Here is a 25,442-nt window from a genome sequence, read left to right as displayed (position 1 = left end):
GTTTTCCCAGCACATTTCATCTAGCACAAGAACTCCTCTCTGCTGTACCTCTCTACATCTGAGCCATCACTTCTTCTGCTTCCTGATGTCTCTTTTTTTTTTCTTCACCAAGCCATCATCTGCATGGTTGGCTTTATCATTTCCCTTGCAAGGCATGTATTAAATGGATTGACAGCACATATAATAAAGATGCTTATTTCACTGCTGTCATGGCCACCTCTAGTTCTGTGGTGCCCCACAACCCCAGCCTGGACCACAGGAACACACCTATTAACTCCTCCACAAAAACTGCTTCATCTCACCACAGAGAAGGATCAAGCTGCTTATTATAATTTATACATCTTCTGGCTTCTAGCTCTGGACTCCCACAGCTAAACCATCTTTGTTAATCAGCTGGATCCCAGAGGCACTATCCTCCTAAATTGCATCCTGGGCATTGCTGTGAATCATTTACCAGGAGCAGCCTTCCCAGAGCTATTCCTCATTCCTTCTACTTAGGTTTCCTCACAACCTAGAATTAACAAGCCCAAAGCATTCATATGATAAACCCTTTACTATGCCAATTATAATTATCCAAAATACAGTACCCAGGAGATACTACAAAATAGTCACTGCTCTTTTACAGTGAGAAATGTTTGTCCTGGATACAGCTGGTGGAGAAAGGCTCACCAGGTTATTTTTCTGCCAAGCTGGTCCCACATCAGGGGGTGTGCCCCTAACACAGACTTCTCTGGTTCCTCAATAACCAGTGGGGTCATGAGTGAATACTGCAAGAGCACCTGCTTCCCCACCCCCAGGTGAGAGTCCCCATCCCATGTCTCAATACCAGAGTTCTCCCAGGACTCCCACAAGCAGACCAGCAGGGAATAGAACATCATGAGGTCCTGTCCTCCCATCTCCAGTGACAAAGCCAGTGCCATGGACAAGACCATGCACAGCTTCCTTTGGTAAAGCAGGTTAGCAGCCACAACATTCTCCTGTAGAATGGGGTCTGGGAGGAACTTGATAACTAGTGATCTCTGTTCCTCTTCCAAAAGCTGATGAAGCTCATCTTAAAAGCAGTCAGTTTTCTCACTCCCACTTTTCCAGCTGAAAAACTTCACTGCTAGGGTGCCTTTCTCTCACTTCCAGCTAAATTTATTTAGTCAGTGTATACTTGTTGAGAATGCTGGTCCTTAGCCTAAACTGTTTTCCCTCACTGGTATTTATTCCCATGATATTTACAGAGAGTTGGTAATCACAGAAGATCTCAGGATTCACTGTGCCAGGATAAACAAGTTTTCTCAATGTCTTCTATAATTCACTCCCTGTTTATCCTAGTTAGTGGTCCCTCTCTGCAGCTCTGCCAGTTTTATCTACATAGAACGTGGATGACCAAAGTTGCATGGAACACCCAAAGAAATATCCTACCATACCTCAGATGGTAGTATCAGCATCTTTCTGTGCATGCTGTGAATGTCTAGGTGCATAGCACGAGGGTATCACCCTTTCTTTGCCAAGGTTTCTGCTGAGGGCGAAGATTTAGCCAGCCACGGGTGATACTACAGCAGCTACCTTGCCTGGCAGTCCCAGCTGATGAGATCCTGCCCTACAAGAGCATGCTCCCATCATTATGACCTTACATTTTATACCACTGAATTTCATCTCACTACTGCAGGACATCCAGGTCTTGCTATATGTTACCCCTCAGCTTCCCTCACTTACAATGACAGACTCTTACTTTGTGTTATCAGCAAACTCCCTTATTCTTTACAGCAGAATTCAAGGTCCTTAGTGGCAAAATTAAAGACAACCATGTTCTTTGAGGAAAGCAACCATTTCTACAGTCTGGTACTTCTAGCAAGTCTAACTTAATATCTGATTTCCAAACTCCATTTCAGTTGATAAAACACCACTCAACACTTTACCATCTGCATTAGGCATTTACCAGCTGCATCAGGCCATGCCATGTGTGAAAAATAGGGAAGTAATTATGCCCTTGCCCTCATGAGACCCCACCTGGAACACTGTGTCCAGCTCTCAGGTCCTCAGCACAGGAAAGACATGTACCTGTTGGACTGGATCCAGAGGAGGCCACAAAGATGATCAGAGAGCTAAAGCACCTCCATGAATACAGTATGAGAGAGATGGGGCTATTCTGCCTAAAGAAGATAAGGCCTTGGGGAGGCACTGGCAGAAATAACACCTGCTTCTTCCATTTTGTTATATAGTTCTGCTGATCTCTGGGCCACCCTTTTTGACACATTACTAGCACATTTTGTAATCTAACAATAATACTTATTGTTTCTTTTAACCTTATAGCCAACAGTCTAGAAAAGTTGAGATTATACCATCAATGGCAGCATAACATGACGGACAGCAAAATGTGGATCAGTCAAAAAGCTGTCAGCCTCTTGCATATTGCATAGTCCTGAACCACCTCTAGGCTATGTCTGGCCAATATGCTGCCTGCCTTGAGTCCAAATAATTTTAGATTTTAGAGAAGGCAGTTGGGTCATTTAACTTCTAGGCAAAACAAAGCAATTGAACTTTCTCAGAGAAAAATTCTGATCAAAATTCTGATTTATTTCTCCTGCAAAAAAGTAAAGGACCCTGAAATGCACCACATTATTACTTAGACAATATAGTCTCCTGAAGAACTCCATCCTTCTACATTGTTTATTATTGTGCACACCATGTCAATTAATACTGTTAATAATACTGATGCTTTGCTTGGCTGATGGCGTTCACCTTACAGATAGCAGATAAAACTGTAGGTTATAATAGTCATGAGCAAAGTTAAAATGGATTTTGAGAATGAGAGAAAAAGACTGTCACTTGCTCAACTGTGTTACCAAGGGCAGGCGAAGGCTGGATGCTTCAGTTCCAGACATCCACTGTGGTACTAAACAGATGTGAAACCAAGATCCTGAAATCAGGAACTGCTGTTCTGTTAAACTCCAGCATTTCAAAATCTGATTTTGTTTCATATTAGAAAGCAAAACCAAAATGTTTGCCTTTCCACAAAATAAAGTCCAAGAAAAATGAAAAGCTGTGAATATAGAAACAGCATTAAATATTGTAATTAAGAATATAACATAAATCTAAAGACAAGACAGAATTATTAGGAGTGAAAATCGAAATGTTTTGACATGACGTATTTTGCTAAAATAGACTTTTCCCTGGGGAAAAACACTGAAAGGAACATTCTGAGGGAAAAAAAAAGAGTAGACTTTACAATAAATTGATGGGAAAAAGAACCAATGGCTTTGTAATCTCTGGGTTGAAAAAATTCACAGAAACATGTACTTGATGTCACATTTAAAAAACTAACAACTGTAGACCAAACTCTTAACAAAGGAAATAAAATATTAAACAATATACTACTGATGTGATCTCAAATTAGCTTTAAAAACAAAAATTTATTTGGTGACTTGGAGCACTCTTACTGGTTTGATCAGCACTAAAAATAGGCAGACATTGTGAGAAGTCTCATGTTTCCAGTAATACTGATAACTTTTGAATTGATCTCATATTTTATTTAACGAGAACTCCACAGCAATGAGCCATGGTTGCTAACCGTCAGGGAAGAGGTAGACTAAAAAATACATTATACATCTTGTAAAAATTTACCAGGGGACTACAGAGAATGCATCAGCAATAAAGTAAAATACCCATGGAGAGAAGAGAGGTACTTGGCTGAGAAACACTTTAGCAAAGAGGTCATGGAATAACTGAACTGTTTGGGTTGAAATGGAACCTTTAAAAGTCATCTGAGGGACACAACTTGTCACTGACGTCCATCAGGAGGACTCTGAGCTGTTAGCAACTACACTCTGGATATTTATCCAAGCCATTCCTCTTTCATCAAAGTCTATTCCTCAAATCCATCTCTCTCTGATTTAGAGAGAAGGACGTAGTGAGGGACCACTGTCAAAGGCTTTACACAAGCTCACACAGATGACATCCCCTGTCCACTGATGTGGATACTCCATCATCACAGATACTTACTAAGTTGGCCAGGCAATACCTGCTCTCAGTGAAGCTGTGATGGCTGTCTTGAATCACCTCCCTGTCCTCCCTGAGTGTCCATGGAAGTTACTGTGATTTCCATGAGGAACTCTTTCATCATCTTCTCTGGCACAGATGAGAGGCTGACAGGTAAGAGTTCCCAGGGTCGTCCCTTCTACCCTTCTTAAAAATGGGTACAACATTTCCCTTCTTCCAGTCACCTGGGACTTCACCTGACAGCCATGAATTTTCAAACACCATGGACAGCAGCTTGGCAAGTCCAACAGGATGCATCTCATCAGGTCCTATACACTTACATACTATCAAGTCCCTAAAAAGAACATTAATCTGATCTCCCTCTTATAGTGGTTTTCCTCCCCTGCTTTAATTTCAATTCACTTGAGATACCCAGGAAGAAAGGGTGCCAAGAGAAGCCATTCTCTTCTCCATCATCATGGCAAGGGACTCATCAGGATCATTGTGTCTAACTCCCAGCCCTGCATAGCTCCATCCCAAGGATTGTGCCTTAGAGTGTTGTTCAAACACTTCTCGAGCTCTGTCAGGCTTGGTGCTGTGACCACTTCCCTGGGGAGCCTGTTCCAGTGCCCAAACACCCTCCAGGTGAAGAACCTTGTCCTGCTGTCCAACCTCCCTTGACACATCATCATGCCATTCCCACGATCCTGTCAGTGATGAACAGAGAGAAGCGATCAGTGCCTGACTCTCCATTTCCCCTCGTGACAAAGCTCTAGCCTGCTATGAGGTCTCCTCTGAGACTCCACCAGGCTGAACAACCAAGTGAACTCAGCCATTCTTCACACAGTACCTCCTCTAGACTCTTCAGCAACTTTGTATACGTGTACATCCAGTTACTAAAGGATAAAGCAAAGTCCTTCCAGAGCTGAAAACTATCTTTCAAACAGTCCACCTGTATTTCTTATGAGAAATAGCTTAGAAGAAAAAACAAAACAAAACAAAACCAAACAAAACAAAACAAAACAAAACAAAACAGGAGCTCATCATATGGATTAATACCTCCACAAATGTTCCTCAGACTGCAGAGCTCAAATGAGGGGTGCCTTCCAACCCAGAGAAAACCATTCAGCTGGATTTACGTCTCTCCTGTTCTAGCACAGCCAGACACTAACAGCACTGAAACACTGTCTGATGGAGAGAGGAAGCCAGCAGCAAATACCACTAGGCGAGACAGATCATTATCAGCCAAATGTTCTGAGCTGCAATTAGCAACAGGCTCAGAACTCGCTGTGCCTGGTGTGAAAACAGGGCAAGAGCATGGCTCTTGTTTGCAGAACCACAGCAGTGACCTTGCTCACCTCCCTCAGCTGAAGGACACCTGTAGCAGAAGGACACTTAAGATGGACCAAACTGGGCACAGACCCTCCCCACACCATATGCTCTTACTCTTCATGGAAACAGAACCAGTCTTGGACAACACACAAGTACCTTGCTGGCATTCCAGCAATGAGCTTCAGGACCACCCACCTGGCACCTGACAACAGCCTAAAACAGCATCCCTAAAACATCCTTTCCTAAATCTTTACCGTCTTTAAAGGCTGGTAACACTCTGGCATCAGATCTATATTTTCACCCTAATTACCCAAACCCTAACCAGCACCTCACATGTGGCCGAAGTAGAAATAAAACCTGCTTGGCTGATGACTTGCAACAGCTTAGAGGAAAAAAGCAAATCTAAGTAAAAAGTTCATGTGGGAGGAGAGAGGTAAAGAAAGGTGGCTAAGGTAAGGATGTGACAACATTATTCCTTTAGTATAGACAGATCTTCCTCCTGACATGGGGTGGTTGGCATAAGACCCACACAGTTGGACAGATCAGTTGAGAGAGTATGAAAAGTTGTGAGGAGCCAAGTCCTCACTGTTTCAGCGTTTTCCTCAGCCAAAAGCAGGGAACAGAGCAGTGGCCTTGCTTTTCTCCTGGTAAGATGTACAAATTTAAGACAATTTGCAATGAACTTAGCTCTGAAAAAAATGTCTGCTCACAAGGAGGCAAGTTTCTTTCCAATATCTACTCAAACCTTGGGAAACAGCAGTGAACACACTGTACAAAATGACCCCTTCCCCATTAGTCAAGCAACACAGTGCACTACTATACCTGCAGGAACCATTTGGGATTATAGCCTTGCCTCAGAGCTGCAATTTGAACAGGACTCACTGGAAAATCAAAGAAGCCAGTTTCAGACATCAGAATATGTAAGTAAGTTGGATGGGAGTGTTGGTCTGCTGGATGGCAGGGCTGGATCATGGCTGAGGCCAATGGTGTGAGGTTCAACAAGGCCCAGTGCTGGGTCTTGCTCTTGGGTCACAACAGCCCCAGGCAGTGCCACAGGCTGGGACAGAGTGGCTGAAAGGACCTGGGGGTGCTGGTGCCAAGCAGCTGAACATGATCCAGGGTGTTCCCAGGGTGCCAAGAAGGCCAATGGCATCCTGGCCTGGATCAGCAATGGTGTTCGATAGCAATCTCTGACCTGACAGCAGGACCAGGGCAGGGATTGTCCCCCTGTACTCAGCACTGGTGATGCTGCACCTCAAATCCTGTGCCCAGCTTTGGGCCCCTCATCCCAAAAAAGATGTGGAGGTGCTGGAGTGAGTCCAGAGAAGAGCATCAGAGCTGAGAAAGAGTCTGGAGAGTAAGTCAAATGAGGAGTGGCTAAGGGAGTGGGGATGTTTTGCCTGCAGAAAAAGAGGTTCAGCAGTAAACTTTTTGCCCTCTACAAGGCTGTACAGGTTGCAACAGGTGGGGTTGACCTGCTCTACCAGGCCAGCAGCAACAGAACATGAGGAAATGGCCCCAAGGTGTACCAGGTTGGACATCAGGAAGAATTTCTTCCTGAAATGATGGTTAGGGATTGGAACCGGCTGCCCAAAGAGGTGCTGGAAACACCATCCCTAGGAGTGTCCAGGAAACTACTGGACATGGCACTTTGTGGTGCAGTTTACTTGGCATGATGGTATTCATCAAAGGTTGGACTCCATCTTGGAGATCTCTTCCAAGCTTATTGGATTCTTCGATTCCAAATCCAAGTAAGAAGGAAATACAGATCCATGGCAGTCCCTCTTTGCTGTCCAACAGTAAAATTAATGTGTCCGTTACCCAAGATCTAATTTCATGATTTACTACACAACAGTGCCTGCTCTACAGAACTGAGATTGTAGGGTGCCAGTTTCAATACCTCACCATGGAACAAATAATGGTAAGGTTCATCCTTTGTGCTATAGCTCTGAAAACAAGAATGTTCAATAGGAAAGTGCCTGCATCTCACCATGGCTCCTATTTCACTCTAACTACTTAGTCTCCTTCATATCTTAATACTCTTTTATGATATAATACATTCTGGATGACAGTTGCTTAGCTACAAAAACCCTCAGATCAACAGCTACAGTATTAGAATATTGCCAAAGGTCAAATCCCACTGTATGATCATTCAGCATCTTATAGATATGTCTTTTATTATTTTTCTTAGTGTCTGAAATAAACACTGAAAGACATTTTAATATAACAGGCTGTGCTCTCTAGGGCAACTACACAGCCCAGGACAATACACTGCAATTATATCATTATAATTACAGTCAAATTCTTTTTATAATCTTTGACTACACCAAGTTTGTATATTAGACCTAGTCCTCACCTCCCACTCAAAAAAAAAAAATCGTTCCTGGAGAAAAATATAATTATTAAACATTTGCTTAAAAGTAAAGTTATAAAGAAAAGATCAATAAAAGAAGGCTAGATATTTGCAGAAAATTTGTATTCATGAAATCAGAATCTTTCACAGGGACAGTGGCTCCTTAAGAAAAAATTACATTGCAACCCACAGGCATTACCAAATTCCTAGGGGAAAAAGTGTATCACCTCTGCTTCAACAAAAGAAAAACATGGGCATTTTTATAGCTTATGGAAATGCTGCATCATACAGAAGGTGGTACATCAACAAGACCTTTGGCCTGGCTGCTTTCACTATTTCCAGTCCCTTGGTGCAGTAATCTCTTTTGAACAATTGTGGCAGCATGTGCCAGAATCCCTACTGCTTCCTCTGCATGCTTTATCCAACTCATCTCTGGCTGCAGCCTGCATGGCCAACTGATCATTCAGCCAACAAAGGCTACTTTGTTTGTTTGTAAGCACGGGGAAGCATTTAACCAAATTAGTTGCAGGCTTGGTGTATCTTCTGAAAATGGATTTAAGGGGTTTCTTTTGCTAAGACTCCTTTAACACCCCTTCCTGTCTTAAATCTTTCCTAGGGAGATACCCACTGCAGAAGCTGAGGATACGCAGGTGACTTCTCCAGGGACAGTGTGGATGCATCTCTCCAGATTGCATTTGAAAGCCCCCTAAGGTTTTAGAGGCTGCTGAGAATTGCACAAACCCATTAGAAAAGATACAGCATGTTCAACATTGCTTCTAAGAGCTGACAGGACTTTGTTTCGACATTTCTATTCACATCCTACCCCTCTAGGACTGTGGAGCAGCTACAGAAAATTAAAAATTCAAACTTTCAAACATACAATGAGCATGTAGTTCGTGCAGGATTGTCAAGATCTCTACTTAAACTTCGACAAGGATGTGCCTATAGATCTACTTATACAGTCCTGAAAGCAATGGTTTGCAGCATGCAAGAGCTAACACAACACAAAGACACGGACGTTGCCATATCTACTGAGTCTGTATTTGCTTGAGTTTGTGTGAAACATCTTTTTTTAAAAGAAAATTATTACCAACTTGAACGCCACCTTGTTAATACATCTGGAAAAGCTTGTTTGTATAAAGCTCTGTGCTCTTTTTGTACCTTATAAATGAAGAGCAGAAGGATCAACTCATCAAGGAACCATTTCCTTCACAATGAGGTAAAAGCATTTACACAGACCCAGGCCCAACATTAGCAAATGCATTTTCCCTGGGGTCAGCACTTGTTAGCATCTATTAGCTTTTGAGTTTCCTTAGTGATCTGAGTAATGCAAAAAGATCAAAGAAAACCCAAGCAACTTAATGAGACATTTGCAATTTCACTACAGCAGCTGTAAAGATTGAAGTGTGAAATCTTTGAGACAAGTAGATGTTAGAGACAGCTTACAGCAGTGGAGCAGAGAGAATGAACATTTCCTTTTTGGTGATGAAAAACACTTGCTGCTGTCTGTATGTGTAGGGTCACACTGTGCCCAGAGTGTGATGACAGGGAAATATAAATTATATTTACAAGTAGTCACACAGCGCACACAGTAACTGTAAGCAGGTGTTTTGATGCCCAACATGATAAAACTCACCAAACAGAGGGACTCCAAAAGCACACCAAACAGAGGGAAAAATTGTGAGACAGCCCTACCTGCCACAAGAAAACATCAAGACAACTACCCCAAACAAACACCCAAAAGCCAAGCCACTGATCATGGAGGTCACTGTGGTGATCACCACACCAATCTTCTTCCTCCACCAAATCCCACAGGCTATGTAGATAAATGGCTTTTGCAAAGTTATTAAAAATCTGTGCTCCTAGTATTTTGCAACAAATTAATACTTTTCTAAGTTCACCACCAAAGCCATCAGACACAGCCACACAGCCCTTCCTATGGGAATGCTATACTAAAACTCTCATGCAGACAGATGGTCTGATGATGAAATGCCATTACAATACACAGCCCATTGGGGATTTCATTGTGCAGGTCTGTTGACGTGGTAGATAGATTCTATGAAATCTTCCTGTGTTGTGCTGTGCTGCTCTGCATGCAAACACTGAGATCGCCTCTTGTGTAGAAAGAATGGAAAAGTAATTAAGGATAGTTTGAGGAAGGACAGAAATACTAAGGATTTGTCTGGATTTCCCCGAGTTCTTTTGAAATGCCATTTTGTGCCTTCTGTCATCAGGAAACAATAACAAACAAAAACAAAAACAAAACAAACCCAAAAAAAAAAAAAAAAAAATAAAAAAAAGCTGTATGCCAAGGCAAACATGGTGTGGTCAGGCCTGCTTGTACCACACGCATTAGTGAGGGACTGAATGTCCCCTCACCTATCAGCAGCTAAAGAGCTGACACATCAGCTTCTCAAGTCCTAAAATCAGAACCAGCTCACTGGAGACTGCTGCTCTCCTGCAGCCTATAACGACGACAGACAGCAAGGTTACAATCAGGAAGGCTGCAGAAAATTAGGCAAATACAGTTGCCATTGTTGCCATTTCTGTTGTTTTTCTTTTTCATATAAAATAGTTTAAGAATGGCATCAGTCAGTATGAACTGCAGATTAAAATATGATCAATTCCCACTCTTTCTTCCACACAGAAGCTCAAAAATTCAGCTGACTGGCACCATCAGTAACTGACTCAAAAATCCCACTTCTTGCAACTTCAGGGATCATTTTTCATACAATATCCATCTATTCTCTAGCTAAATCTGACTCTGCTTAGTTTATGACTGTACCCGGAGATGGATTTTCTCCTCACGATTTCTGTGGCCTACTTACCACCCCTTCTGTTAATACTGTGGATTGGATGCTTTGCCTCCACTTCAAAAGGTTCATTCTCATGTGCAGGATATTTTTTTTTTAATTTGGTTTGGTTGCTAAGGAGGAAGCTTTAGCATGGTAGGCAAGGATTTAGTCATATGTGAGCCACAGGGAACATTATCCTTAGAGATTAATTTGGAAATCAAGTGACAATTGGTGGGGTATGTGTTTACTTTCTATTTTTTGAAAGCTTTACAAGTACCACAGGATTTCTGCATCTTCTCAAGGAGATTTATTCTTCTGCTACATTAATAAATGACAGAGAAAACAAAGAGAGTATCATGCTTGTTTCAAGTGTCATAGATAAAATTAGTAATTTCACTGCAAATCAGAAGACAAACTAGATTATTAGGAACAGCTCTACATTAATCAAAAGGGTGTCTCACAATCACCTTTCAGATACACTGACAGCAGCTGCCTCACTGTGAAGTTAATTCAATGAGCACTGCAAATGTAATTCATTTGGCATATATTGTTTGCTAATCAAAGAGCATTTCTTGGCATCTAAACTGTGTGTGTGACAGAATGTTAAGCCTGGAAACACATTGATATCCTCAAAGTTTCTCATCAAATCCAAGAAACATAATGTGCACACATGCAAGCCATTCTCCTCTTTCAAGTAATGAAGGTGAAATCTGTATTATCAAATTTAATTACACTGAACTGTGGTCCTAGGAAAACCTTACAAGAAATGGCTTTGTCCTCTCGTATTTGTGCAGGACAGAAAGCTTCACAACTTTTAATTTCTCCTTCTTTTCAATTACTGTACCACAGAACACTTCCTGTGATGACAGCAAAGCTGTGAGCAAATATTACCAATGTAGAAAACTCCTGGTATATCTTCACTGAATTGAGTCTTAGCAGCATAAAAATATTTTGGTGTTTTGGTGGTTTTTGTTTTTTGTTTTTTTTTTTAATTGAGGTTATTTTGGGCCTCACAGCTTGCATATCTGCACTCTAGAGAACAGGTTAAGGAATAACATCCCTTCTCCTTCTGAAATATATTGCCTTGGAAAGCTGCTCTACTGCAGTGTGTGTGTGGACCTCCACCACCACAGGCAATCATGATGAAAAGCCATTAAACCAACCTTCCTGGTTTCAGAGAAATATTTAGCTGTGCTCTTTCCCAACACAGGCTGCAAAACAGCAGAATGGAGTCCGGATGGGATTGCAGCATGGGGTCTGCTCACAGATTTCCTAGTCCAAGGGGTGCTGTGACTGAGGGAAACCATGCTGCCCTCTAAGCTAGCCACTGCTCTTCAAATCATAAACAATTTCATGACTAAAAACCAACTTCAGAGATCAAAACCTGGTATGTTTTATTGCATCTGAGAGGATCTAAACTTTACTCTCTTTTCAAAACTAGATTAATATGTAAAAGGCCACTGTACAGATGGAGAAACAAAACAAAATACATTACTACAGGTTTTATGTGAAAATGCCAAAGGAGCATTTCTTAAATGTAATACTTAATTTAGGGGAAAAAAAACCAACCCAACCCAAACCAAACCAAATCAAATCAAACCAACCAAGCCCCTGCACCAGGATTATTTGAAAAATTAATTTTCCTGATTCATTTGCACTCAGAACTTTTAAAATTCAATGGGAGGGAAGAACCCTATCCAAGTACTGTCACAAAACTGCTTCAAAAGCAAGATAATTTCATTCATAATATAAGAATGCTTCACCAGCATTTCTTAATAAGGAAAAAACAGTATAATGTATAAGTCTACGCAGTAACTGGCAACAAAAGCACATATGGTATCTACCTGGACACAAAATAATATTTTTACTAAGTGGTGGTTCAAAGTAGCAAATGTAGCACAGCAGGAAAGTACATCTTGGTATCTTTTGTATGGATTACATATTTTTAAGCTACTGAAACTTTAAGGCAGTGAGATGGAAGACAACTGTGCAAATTCTACTGTGTAAACTGTACTTCATCTTTTAATTGCTTGCCTATTTATTTTTTAACAGAAGCATCAAAAAATGAGAAGCAGTTCTGAATATATTTGATGCTTACTTTTAGAGCAGTTAACCCAAAGTACAAGCTCAGTATTGTAAATTCCAAGCCTGTTTCTTCCTACAGTGTATTTTTGTATTAAAAATAAAAATTCAAAATGAGATGCCACACTTGGAAGACTAAATATTAGCCTTGGAGATTATTTTGAAGGTTTATTTCTCTCATAATAGCTAAAAGAATTAATGCAAAAAAGGAAACAACTTTTCATGTAGCAGATGTGACTACACACTTGGGGATCATGTGAAAAATCTCAGTTGAAATCTGGCAAAACAACATTTCCAGGTTTTTCAGCCCAATTGTTTATTGATTTTTGAAAGTAGATGCAATTTCAAGATTTGCTGTTGGAAAAGGGATACTAAGAGTTCAACAGCTCTACTAAGAGTTCAACTAAGAGTTCAAAGCTCAGTCAAACACACTCAGCATCTATTTCAAGTTTGCTTTACAAACAGCTTCTAAAAAGCACATTGTAAGCCAAAGATGAAGAAAATGGGGTTTGACGGTGATTTTATTGATACAGCAAGTTTTCAAGAACAACCTGTTAGTTTCCTGATCGTGCTGCTTCATGTTGTAAGGATCACTCAGAAAGATCTCACCAAGGGAAAAAAATCCCTGAACAAGGTGTTTATTGGTAAAATCCATCAACAAAGCAGTGTTTTAGTGTGGAGAAGTGCTCTTCAGTCTCAGGAGAGAGGGAGACTCCCCAGTCCGATGGAGCCCATAAAACACAGATGAAGGATATACCAACAGCTGCAAGTGCAGTCACACAAGGACTTCTAAATAACATTCCACTGCTCATAAAACCTTCCACGTCAGTGTTTTACCATGTCAGGTAAAGTTTTTACCTATTTTTTCAAGCTAACAGCTGCATTGGAAAGCTGCCATAAAAACAGCTCGACCTTTCTCAAATATGAGGGATGTTTTCTTTGCAGACATTGCATCTTTCATCTCACAGAAGGGGATATGCTCCCAACAGACTATCCTGTCACAGCCACATCCATGCAGAGAGCAAAACATTAGCATGCCATGACCCCCATGGTAAGTATTTTTTTACACTTTGCAACCCTTCTTTGTTTTTAAGGAGAAAAAGAAAATAGTTCTTGTGCCTTGGTATTAAATTTCAGTTTTCTTACCAAGTTGTCAAGAACAGAGTCACAAATATATGCCTTTAAGATCAAAATCGGCTGTGATTTATCAAAGTCAGAATGGTATAAATAATGCATATCTTGCACAGGTGTCTTTTTTTGTAATGTAACAACTAATGGCCTGTCAACAAACTGTTCCATCTACAGAACCTATGCAATGGTCTGCTGTCTCTTTCCTGTGTGATATATAAGAAAGACTTTAAGGAATCAAATTCTCTCTAGTGGCATCCTGTTGTCTTTGACACAATGTGTGATGGTACAGGACAGAGAAACTACGTATCTTTGAGGAGTGTAAAGGAAAAATTCTGCAGCATCAGGCTTTGCTGATGAGCCAGGACAAAAATTTTTCAAATCCAATATCTGAGGCCCAATCCACAAATAAAACTTAGATTTTCTATATAATACAGATAGATTTGTCTAGAGATTTTCCAGTAAGAAAATCCTAGACACGGTCTCAATGCTTGTGGTAAGAAACCACATTAGAAAACAAAACAAATTAGCAAAACCTGTATTGAGAAAAAAGAGAAGGTTAACCCAATCCCCTAATATTTCATTATGCTTCAGTGGCAGATTTTCTTTCAAGATGCAAGAGCCTGTCCTTCAATGTGCCTATCTTTAAATATTTCAGGATTATGCTGAGTTCTGACTAGCCCTCAGTAGCACGGAAGGAATGCATCTGCTAGAGTGCCTTTAAAAGGAATTGGGAAAACTCACTATGAATACACATTCATCACAGTCAGTGCACCCTACCAGCCACAAACTCACCTCTCTGTGATCGTTTCTCTGAGACCACTCGCAACCCCTTTCACCACCGTACTAGCCTTTGGCGTCAGCACTACTTGAGATATGAAAAAGGAGCCTTTCTTTCTTCTTTCAGTGATTGATGCCTGCAGGAACTGAATCAACTTTTCCGTATCCGTCGTGTTTGCCCAGGGAGCTGGCATCATCTGGCCTGGCCACAGGAAGGCGACCTCGACAGCCACGGGGCTGTGGTAGAACACTAGCACTTGGTGCTCCTTTTCCCACAGGTACTGGAGGCTGACTTCGTGGGCAAATATAGCAGGACACATTTTGTTGCCATAGGTGTCCTTGAGCATCTGGACAAGCTTTTCATGATGGCACTTCTGCATCCCATAGAAATGATTGAAGTCCAAGAAGACTACTTCTTTCGGGTGCTCAGTGAGAAATGCATTGATCTCCTCCAGACCTTCCTTGACTTTGGCACTGAATAAGCCATGAGCAAAGTAGAGTTCATTGTCTGGGTCTCTGGGCTTGGTGGAAATTCTGAGATCAAAATACCGTATACCTGCCCCCAGCTGGCTGGTGAAGTTCATGGTCTGTGTAGCCAACCACTTCCTCATCAGCTTTTTAGCCACAGTCCCAAAAACTGACACAAAATTCTGGACCGTCTCTGGCTGTTCAGGCCCGACTGGAGAGGCTTCATCAATGTAGAAGCTAAAAGAGTCATGAGACCCTAAAAACACAAGAAAGAAAAATTATCAGCATTGTACTCATATATTAAAAGCCTTTAGTAGATTTTTCTCAATGAAACTAATTTTCTGACCTGTACCAACACCCACCAACCACTTCCCGTGCCTTTTCCCTCAACAAGAGTACATTTGTCTGGCAGGATTTTCCCCAACAACACCTTGTAGGAAACTTGAAAAAAAGTCTGTTTCACTCCTTGTCTGGGAGCTCAGTCACTCTCTTCCAGGTCTTACTTATGCCTTTAGGCTCAATGAACCCAGTAGTCCCTGAACATCAAAGCAATTCTGGTAGCAAAGTTAGTCACACAATAAATCCCTTGAGCCAAGGAGGAGAGTTTGGCCCTGCACACTTAATAATGCACTGTCTAGTCTGTAGAATCAAAGGAAAAAATCAAAACAAACTAACATCCTTTCACACACACCTTCATAGCCAGATAAAATAGGAGTTGGAAAAATGTCAAGGAATATAACCTTTCCGTTCTTAATTTCAAGTCTCATCTGGTCATCCACAAGGTTTTCCTTCTTAAATTTACTTCTAAAATTCCTTACTTTCCTTTGCTAAATAAGTACAACAGATAGAACCAAGAATAGCATTGCATTCCACAGATAAAATTGAGAAACACTGCTGCATGCTCTTCGCAGGAATGGGATGTAAAACTTAACATGCCTCTGTACAGGAGTCACCATTTTCTACAACATAAATACATATGGCACATGAATAGAAATACGTTTCGCACTCTCCTGTATAAAATTCTCTGTCTCAAGGTATGTCCATTCGTAAAACCTCACAATCTCAAAAGCCTCAATTAACAATGCTCAGCATTCAGATATCGACATGAAATGCAGTTTTATGGAGAGATAAGCTGACCCTAGGAGATGCTTATCACATTTTTCAACCATTACCCTGCTGAACACCTGGTGTTTGCACCTGACAGTTTACACAGAAACACTGTCCAGCTGCTGGCAGAGCCACACTCCTGCTATTCCAGCCATAGATGCTCTGGTCAGACTCGCAGCAGCAAGCAGGTCTGCTGCTCAGCCTGAGACATACTGCCTGCAAAACTCCTTCACAGTCAGCAGGACTTGTATTCTGGAAATGGACTGCAGTACTAGGCAGTCAGAGATCCAAATGCTACAATCTTAATGAGTTCAGAGCACTAGTCTTGCCTGTCACCACTGCTTTTTGCAGGTGCTTTTAAAAATTACTTTCCACAGCACATATGCTGTAGCAAGTATCACATTAGTGAAATTCGGCTAGTCAGTTATTTCTGAGAGCAATGTACTTCACCTGCACTGGAATAAACCCTATAAACTGAAGCAGCAGCTATAACATTTTCTTCTTTAACAATAAATGGAGTCATGACAAATCATCTAGACTCTAGCTTGGATTTGGCTTTGTTTAATCTGAGAAATGTCTTTAAATTTATAGTATGCACCTGCTTCTTGAGGTTATCTCTTTGAACTGCATTTTGCTTTAGATATTAGATAAGCTTTCCATTTTGATGAAGCTTTCTACTGCTAAGCATTGAAGTGATAATATATTTCTTGCAGAACCTGATTAGATCACAGCAGTATCTGGTTACACATTGATATCCTTGGGGACTAGATCTGCATACAGAATTCTAATTGTAAAACAAATTATTAGATCAGTGACCTGTGTATCAACAGTATTACAGGGAAAATCAATGAGATGCATTAAATGTTCTGCTCAGTGTAACCTGCACTAATCTAGAAATCAAAGTAAATCCAGTCTTGTTTAAAACAAGGCGCATCTACTGATATTAGGAAGGGATGGATTTTGCAAACCTGCCCTTTGTCCATTGAATTCTATTTGATTTTTGTAGGGTTTTATGCCAGATTATGTACCTGTGTAAACATGATCTACTGATTAGAGCAGTAGTCTGAAAATGGTATTAATGGTATTAATGGTATTAAGACTAAGGTATTAAATCACTTGTCATATGTCTTCTGATGTGCAGACATGGGTAACCTGAAGTTGCAGAAAACATAGTAGCAAACCTTGACCCCAGCACTACCAGTAGGCACATAATGGTTTAAACTATTTCTTAAAACTACTTTAGTCGAGGAAGACAGTACAATTCTCACAGCAGAAAATTAAGGTGAACAACCTGACAGGAGGTAGCTTTTAGCTACTGGTAATGAAAAACACAGAGAAGTGTGTATTTGTGTATGCGTGTGTGTATACACGGCAGTTAGAAACACCTGAACACTGCAAGTAGGATGGTATAAATATAAAAATATTTTCTCCTCAGTAAAGTTTTTGTGCACATATTTGAGCCTAAAAATAGGTATTCCTATGTGGACAGTAATGAGAAACTGCACTGTGCTCTGAGAATTTCCATGTTTTGTAACCCAAACAAAGAAGCCCTACAGCATAATACAAAAAGGAATAAGGCTTAACTTGATTGACACAAAATGAAGCAGAAATCAGCTGTTCAAAACTATGTAAACATTTCTTCTGACCAAAGAATACAGCAAATATTTTGTCTTTCCACATGTATAAGTAATTTGAACAGGTCAATTAAGATTCATTTCCATCATGCACTCATTTACATTTCCTTTTGGCTTAATCTGCTCTGTTGTTCCAGAAAGCTTACTTGTTTAACTTAGAGAAATTCAAAATCATTACACTTAGCAGAGCAAATTAGGGTACTGCCATGCCCAAAATCACTATTTTCCTGGTAATGAGAGAATCCTGTACGAACTTGCTTTCAGCGACCATGCTCCCTTCCAAATCTTTCTTTTGTGCATGGGGGCATTCCCCTTCCACATTTTCATTGGAAAGTGCTCATGCAGGTTCTCTGTATCACCAATCTTCCATGAAGAGAGGATGCAAGTTACATCTAGGAATACAAATGTGATGATCACTGCAATCTTTGGAAGGTGGCATAGTGCACATTATGTATCTCTGTTATGGTAGGTCTGTACATAAACTTCATAAACTTCACAGTCTGAGGCCTGGAGAAGCAAAGAGGGGAAATGGCCCATCATTCCTTTTATGTGCAAACATATTTTCTTGCCGTTTACTTAGTGTCTAAAATTTTCTTAAAATATTGTCCACTGTTTTCCCACTATTTCAACAATCCAGCATATCATTGACCCAAGAAGTCAAGAGTGAAGGCTCACAGATCAGAATGATAGAGGTAGCAAAGAAGGGGTTAACATGGTGTGCACATATTATAGACCGCCCAGTCAAGAAGAGAAAGTGGATAAAGCCTTTAAAAAACTGGAAGAAACTTCATAATTACATATTTTCATGGGGGAATTTTGAGACATTTGCTGGCAGAGCAGAGCAGCAGTGTAGGAAATCTGGAGAGCATCAGAGACTTTTTCTCCTGCAGGTACTTCTTTAAGTAGTGAAGTAGCACTGTTGGATGTTGTATGAATTAAGGAAGAAATGGATAGGGACATAAAGGCTGATGACAGCCTTAGACTGTGTGACTGTGAGGAGAAATAAGAATTTGAAATACTCAGGAAAGCAATGAAGGCAAAAAGCAGAATAAAGATCCTGGATTTCAGAGCAACTCTCTTGGCTTGTTCAGGAAATTGCTAAGTGGTAGCCTGGAAGAACTCAATTACCTTAAATACCAAGAGACTCAGGAGAAAGGGCTGAACTTGAAAAGTAACTTCTCTAAAGTATATGAACAGAGTGCAAAGAAACAAGAAGGTAAGTCAGGAGGCAAGTCTGGCTGAAGGGGTAGCTTCTGAGTGGCATCAAACTTAAAAGTCACTACAGAAGGTTTTAGCAATGACAGATTGCCAGGGAGGAACAGAGGATGAAGGCACAGAGGGAGTTAGGAAGGGCAGAGCTGGGAAGGGAAACCTGCAAGGAATGACAAAGGTAACAGAGCTTCTGCTGATACATCAGCAGCAAAAGAAAGCACAGAGAGAGCTGGTCCACTACAGAACAGGGCAGGAGACCTCCTGAAGGATGGGGATGCCATCCAGAGGGACCTGGAAAAGCTGGAGAAGTGTGTCCATGGGAATCTGATGAGGTTTAACAAGGCCAAGTGCTGGTGCTGCCCCTGGGTCAGATCAACCCCTGATATCAGCACAGGCTGGGCATGAACAGCCCCAGCCCAGCCCTGCCCAGAAGGACTTGGGGGTGCTGTGGGTGAGAGGCTGGACATGCCCCAGCCATGGCACTCACAGCCCAGGGAGCCAAACGTGTCCTGGGCTGCATCCAGAGCCCCGTGGGCAGCAGGGCAGGGAGGGGATTCTGCCCCTCTGCTCTGCTCTGTGAGACCCACCTGGAGCACTGCAGCCAGAGCTGGGGTCCCTGCACAGGAGGGACAGGGACCTGCTGCAGTGAGCCCAGAGCAGCACCTTTGATCATGAAGATGATGAAAGGGACTGGAGCACTTCTCTGAGGACAGGCTGAGAAAGCTGGGGTTGTAAAGCTTGGAGGAGAAAAAGCTGCTGAATATCAGCTTTCCGGTACCTAAAAGGGGTCTTATTTAGAAGAGGGAGCTGGAGGACAAGGAGGGATATTTTTAAACTAAAAGAGGAGAAATTTAGATTAGCTGTCAAGAAGAGGGCAGTGTTTCTCAGAGGGCAGTAAGGTACTGGATGAAGTTGCCCAAGGAAGTTGTGGATATACCATCCCTGAAAGTGTTCAAGGCCAAGTGCTGGATAACATTTGTAATCAGGTCCAGCGAAACATGTACCTGACATGGTTGGGTTGGAACAAATGGTCTTTAAGATCCTTTCCAACTGAAACCACTCAATTATTCCATAAGAAATTATCAAGAGACACTTAAAATGTCTACACCTAGCCATGACTCAAAGAACAGAAGTGGCCAGTTTCAACCAGTGAAACACTAAATTTTCAAAAATTAGATATTAAATTGTGCAGTATAATTTAGATTGCTAGAAAACACCTGCTAGTACTTTTACTAGGGAGAATTGTCTACTGTTTTCTTTACTGGATTCCTGTAATAGGGCAGTTGGGAATTTTTAACCCACTACAGCTCACTATGGACATATTTATGGCTTCCCTGGAGGACTAACTCCCCCCATTTAAAAAGTAATTGGGCTTGGTGCTGAAAGAAGTCCCTAAGGGAGAATGCATTTTAGTTCAGAATTGTTTCTTCAGTCTCTTGGAGATTTACACAGAGGCATGGTAAATCTACTATTTTTGGCAGCTAAGCTTAAATACATCATTCACAAATATGACAAGTGTAGCTGAGTTTTGCTGTGCATTCCCTTGCTTCCCTGTCAGCTCTGGCCATCCCTTGGCAAATACAGCCTTGTAAACAGCACCTAGAATTGAACAGCATATGACCATATGCTCCCAACAGCAGCAATCACACACTGAAGATCTGCAAGTATCAGAACAAAACCACAAACAAATAGAAGTAATAGTTCACAGCTTTGGGCATGTTTTGCTCTCTTTCTCTTCTCCCATGGATCTCTTGTCTCTGTGCTAGGAGTTGTCCAATAGCTGTTGGAAGTGGAATGATTTACTAGCGCCTTGGGTGTCATTAAAAGCTTTACCCATTGTCTTTCTGTATTTAGGAGATGTCATCCCTCTGTGACTATTGCTGAAATGTCACATGCAGTGTCACATAATTTCTTTAAAGACATCCTTATCAATGAAGGATCTATAGTGACTGACAGTAGGTAATATGTTTCTTGGATGATGTAGAGAACAGCCTGGACAGAATCCATGACCTCTGGTACACAGGAGTTCAATGCAGGTGTTCTTGCAATCTCATTTAGTCTGTTCTCCCTGTCTTTTTTGACCTTAAAAATCAATCAGTCAAGGGAGAAACCCTGTCCATTGCCAGCTAGTTGTACTGCCACTTCAAGGAACAGCAAAGTCTAGTCATGAACACTAGAGTTAATGCACCTCAATTTTGCCTTCTTTTTAAGATGGCTGAGCACTGTTCTCTTCATCAAAGCCACACCACATCTCGGGAAGTCAATAGGGCTGCCAAGAGCAATGTGATTCAGACTTGACAGTCCAGCTCCCTTTAACATGTAAACTTCTTGGTTGATATCAGCTTTGTTTAATAAAAACACTACACAGGAAAACAAAAGCAAAACTGGGAGAAACAGAGAGATTATAGATTGCCCAGTGTCCAAGTGTTCCCACAGGTAACTGCCTTACTTTCCAGTTTTTCTTCCTGTGTTCATCACCAGCTGTGTGTCCCTGACCCCTGCTGCAGGTTACAGAGCTTAGTCACATTCACACTCAGGAGTCCACAATCTAAAGGCATGGGAAGAGAGGTACACACTCCTCAGGTAAAGCAAAAATCCAGATACTGAACAATTCCTGAGAACAGGAATACTTACATGACATTAAAAACTGACATACATGTACATGTATACACCATATATACACTGATATACTCCAAGAAATTACACTCTTCTTGTATCTCATTCTGCCTTGAAGACATTGGTTATAATCTGTGAAACAACAAGGAAAGGAAACGCTCGTATTCTTCTTGCCCCATAACTTCCAAGTAGTTATAGTACCCCACCTCTCCTCCTGCATCTTCACTCCAACATCAGGGGAGTTCTGGACCAGTCACTGAAATTGCACATAAAGGTAATTTAGACTTTGGTCCTATGCCTGGGAATACAGCATTGGGAGTCTGGACTGTGCTGCTTTACTGAGACTGTCCTGCAGACAAAAGGGACAATCTGAGAAACCAGGCAGGAGTGCAGTAAACACCCTGCAGGCATTTTAACATGGCTTGCTTGCAAGGGTGAGCAGAACTACTTTGTATTATATTTTGCCAGCCTCTGCCTGGGTTTCTAACGTGACTTCCACCGGGATTTCCCGGCCAAAACAAGAAATTTCATATGGATTGAGGAGCCCCTCAATCCATCAAATGTCCAAGCACAACTTCAACAGACTCATCAGCTACTGGGCCGATCTAGGACACAGCATAGAACTGCACATACAAAACAGTTCAAAAACCAGGACAAAGCATCTGCTTCTTGTTCAGTTTAACATAGAACACAGAGTTTATTTTCAGAGATTTGCAGGACAACTGAGTTTGGAAGAGACTCTGGAGATCATCTGGTCCCATCCTCCCTTCTCCTGAGTGAAATAAAAAAATTATGCAGAGTTGGCAACAGATTATTGAAGACTTCTCCAGAACACCTCACTGAAGCAGCTTCTTAGCCAAGAAGAAAGCAGAACTAGTAGACCATCGGTCTGAAAATGGCATTACATATCTAATGGCCACCTTTCAGACTTGGGATGACTTTGTTTTGTTCTCCCTATTAAAAAAATTAATCCACACAAGAGAGGATTTTAAACAATTACTTGCTCTCGTTCCTCTTACATGTCCTTATCACCTGTGAAATACTCTTGTGAATCACTTTGGTTTGTACTTTTGAACATGGCTATAATTGCTTCCATGGGGAGCCTACTACTGTTGGCATTGCCAGCACTCCATGACCATGATGAAGTGCTCCTCACTCAGGCCAAAGATGTTACCATTTGAAGCTGATAAGAAACAGTTAATGGAATATGGCAGTGCCTGCACTGGGAAGTGTTTCTGGTCACTGGATTGAGCCAAGATTAGTGCATTGCCTAAGTACTGCTCCTTTCCCTAAAGAATTCACTTCTGAAAAATAAAAACGGTAAGGAGGTGGGGATAGATTTGCTTGGTATTAAGGCCCTGGGTAGCTAGTAATTATCACAGTATGACAGGCAAGCTTGGCTACAAATCTGATTAGGTTATTCATTATTCAATTCATACTAATATGTTTGGTGTATAGAAAAGGACCCACATTCAATTTCTTGAACTTCCCTCCTGCCAGCACAAAGACCAGCTCCTATTCCTTTTAGAACACTGCATCAGTCAATTCCACTTTTCAAATTCTCAATACTGTGTTGAAAAGTAAAGAAATAGAAAAAAAACCAAGCTGTAATTATATTTCTAGCTCTCCAAACATGTGTGAGCACATTCACAACCACAGCCATCACAAGCTCAATTTTGTTCTTTAACAGAAGTTTAGCACATGCTGCCCCCATGAGAGTTTTCCCTCTTACTTAGTAAGTTCTTTAATGTCCTGTAATTGTTTGTGTAGGATGAGGTGGAGTAACTTTTTCTGAAATGCTGCCAAGTGCAGATAGCCTCCCACTTCTTCCCAGGCAAACCACCTCCTGACAGATTTCCTTGGAGGCTTCCTGCAGCCAGCACTAAGAAGGCAGCATGGTGCAGCAGTACATAGACAACAGGGGCTTTCAAAGAGCCCTAGATTATGTATTTTCAAAGCTCACCTTAAAGGGAATAACTAGTTAATCAAATGCAGGCACTAAACAAGGCAGATTTTACACAGGCAAATATAAGATTAACACTGCTGGAGCCCAGAAAAAGGGCAGCAAGGCCAGGACACAGCACAGGGTGGAGCAGGCTCCTTCTCCTGTTTGCCCAGCACAGCAGAGCCCTTGCTCACCAGTGTTGCAGGAGCAGCAGGGCAGGCTCAGGGCAGCAGCCCTGCTCTCCAGGCCCAGAGACATCCCCTTCTGCTCACCCTGAGCAAGTCAGGCTGCCAGAACTCCTGCAAAGTCAAAGGCAAACAGAAGTGTGGGGAACATTTTGCGTTATAGATGTAAAAGCTGAAAGGATAATCAGGAGGACTGAGAGATTCAGCTGGTGTTTTTTTCCCGACGTTTTTTCCCAAATGTGGTCTAAACCCCTCATCTGTACTCAGAAAAAAGGCGAAGGAGGAAGGCAGTGATACTGCTTGTGCATATACAACATTAAGAAAAACAACCCTGTTGAACATTTGTGCATTGCACTGAAAATTTTAAAAGGTGCAAAAGGCCTAAAACTTTAAAAACTTGCCCAACAAAAAGCCACTAGAAAAGTTATATTTTTTGCATTCAAGCGGAACTCTAAACATGATTTCACAGTGTTTTGTGTGCAGACACATATCACAAATTGTCTAATAGAAGAAGGCACCCTTCATCTATCAGGCTAAAACCCACCAGGATTCATGAAGAACTTCAACCCAAACTTATAAAAATTAGTAAATCAGCTCCTAACTTTTGGCAGAGCAAGAGTAAAATAAAACTAACAGTTTTTAAAAATAATCTTAACATCAGGATTGACCAAGCACCTAAAACATATGGTTTAAGATCATCAGAATTTATAACTTCAGCAGCAGACTGGACACACCACCGCAGCTTGCACTGGTGCAGGCCAAGTGCTGTAGTGTGCAGATTGCATTGCCATGGTCCTCTTGTTGCAAACATTTATTCATTTTTTGGATATATAAAGATTGTATAGAATATTCTAGATCACATAAATTAGCATCACATTTATACAACCTTGTATTTTATGTCCAACTATAATCTGAAGACAAATTAACTACCTAGTCACTTGGAAAAAAAAATTAATTGAGGCAGAGCTGTAGCTACTATTAGCCAAACTCTAAAAATGAAAATTCTTTCAAGTCTTTGCTCTTCTGTGAACAGTGCAAAAAAAATCTAATATTACATCTTTTCACCCTGCAAGCTCACTGCTGTGTGTTCAGATGCATGAGAGATCTCTATCAGAGCTCACATTTGAGTTAAACACTAGTCTCAGAAGTACTGTAATAGCAATTTTTTGTCTTAATTTAGGGACTAGCAGACAAGAATGTGAAGGAAGGAAAAAAGGAGGAAAAAATAGCAAGAGGTATATCTGATTCTCTGCATAAAATTATTGTGCCAGGAATAGTTTGGGGCGTATTTTGTTCCAGCACCAGCTCTGTCTGAGTATGTCATCAGCACCCAAGTCATATCTCCTGGGGCAATCAGAAGCACTAGAATTGTGAGCCAATAGCTTTGGGACTAGTGAGAGGCTGTGATGATACCAGGCAGCTCTGCTGAGCCTGCTGAAACGGCATCTGCCAACAGTGAACACCTTCTGACCATAATTCTGGTTCATAATCCAAATGTCATCATTGACAGAAAAGCCTTGAATGCACCTGAGAAGGCTCCTAAAAAAGAGAGGGATCATATTTCTTCCCCTCGGCTGCACACAAAGAGCACAGGAAATTCAATGTTCACACTCTAAAATAGCATCAGATCAGACAACTTCTGTTTCTTGAGCTTTTACTTGATTTACTTTCATGAAAAACATTCTTTAATACTCTTAAATATAAGAAATTTCCCTTAAAATAATTGTCTCTGATTACACTGATATATCTTTTCCACCTATTGTACCTTTTTGGCAACACAGAAGATTTTGGATACTTGGTTTTGTCTTTCCCTCACCTCTTGCCTATGCTCTCTTCTTT

The 25,442-nt window shown here is 41.2% G+C and overlaps 1 protein-coding gene across 1 annotated transcript in view; it reads right to left on the bottom strand.

Moving 5' to 3' along the window:
- The window catches only part of PLCXD3 (phosphatidylinositol specific phospholipase C X domain containing 3), a 75,728-nt gene that overhangs the window by 13,874 nt on the left and 36,412 nt on the right, over positions 1-25,442 (bottom strand). The window contains exon 2 of the mRNA XM_056514488.1: positions 14,452-15,160. Within this exon, the coding sequence (XP_056370463.1) occupies positions 14,452-15,160 (709 nt within the window). The remainder of the gene's footprint in view (positions 1-14,451; positions 15,161-25,442) is intronic.

The sequence above is a fragment of the Oenanthe melanoleuca genome, chromosome Z (assembly GCF_029582105.1).
Source record: "Oenanthe melanoleuca isolate GR-GAL-2019-014 chromosome Z, OMel1.0, whole genome shotgun sequence".
NCBI lineage: Eukaryota > Metazoa > Chordata > Aves > Passeriformes > Muscicapidae > Oenanthe > Oenanthe melanoleuca.
This window is presented reverse-complemented; position numbering and strand designations above follow the sequence as displayed.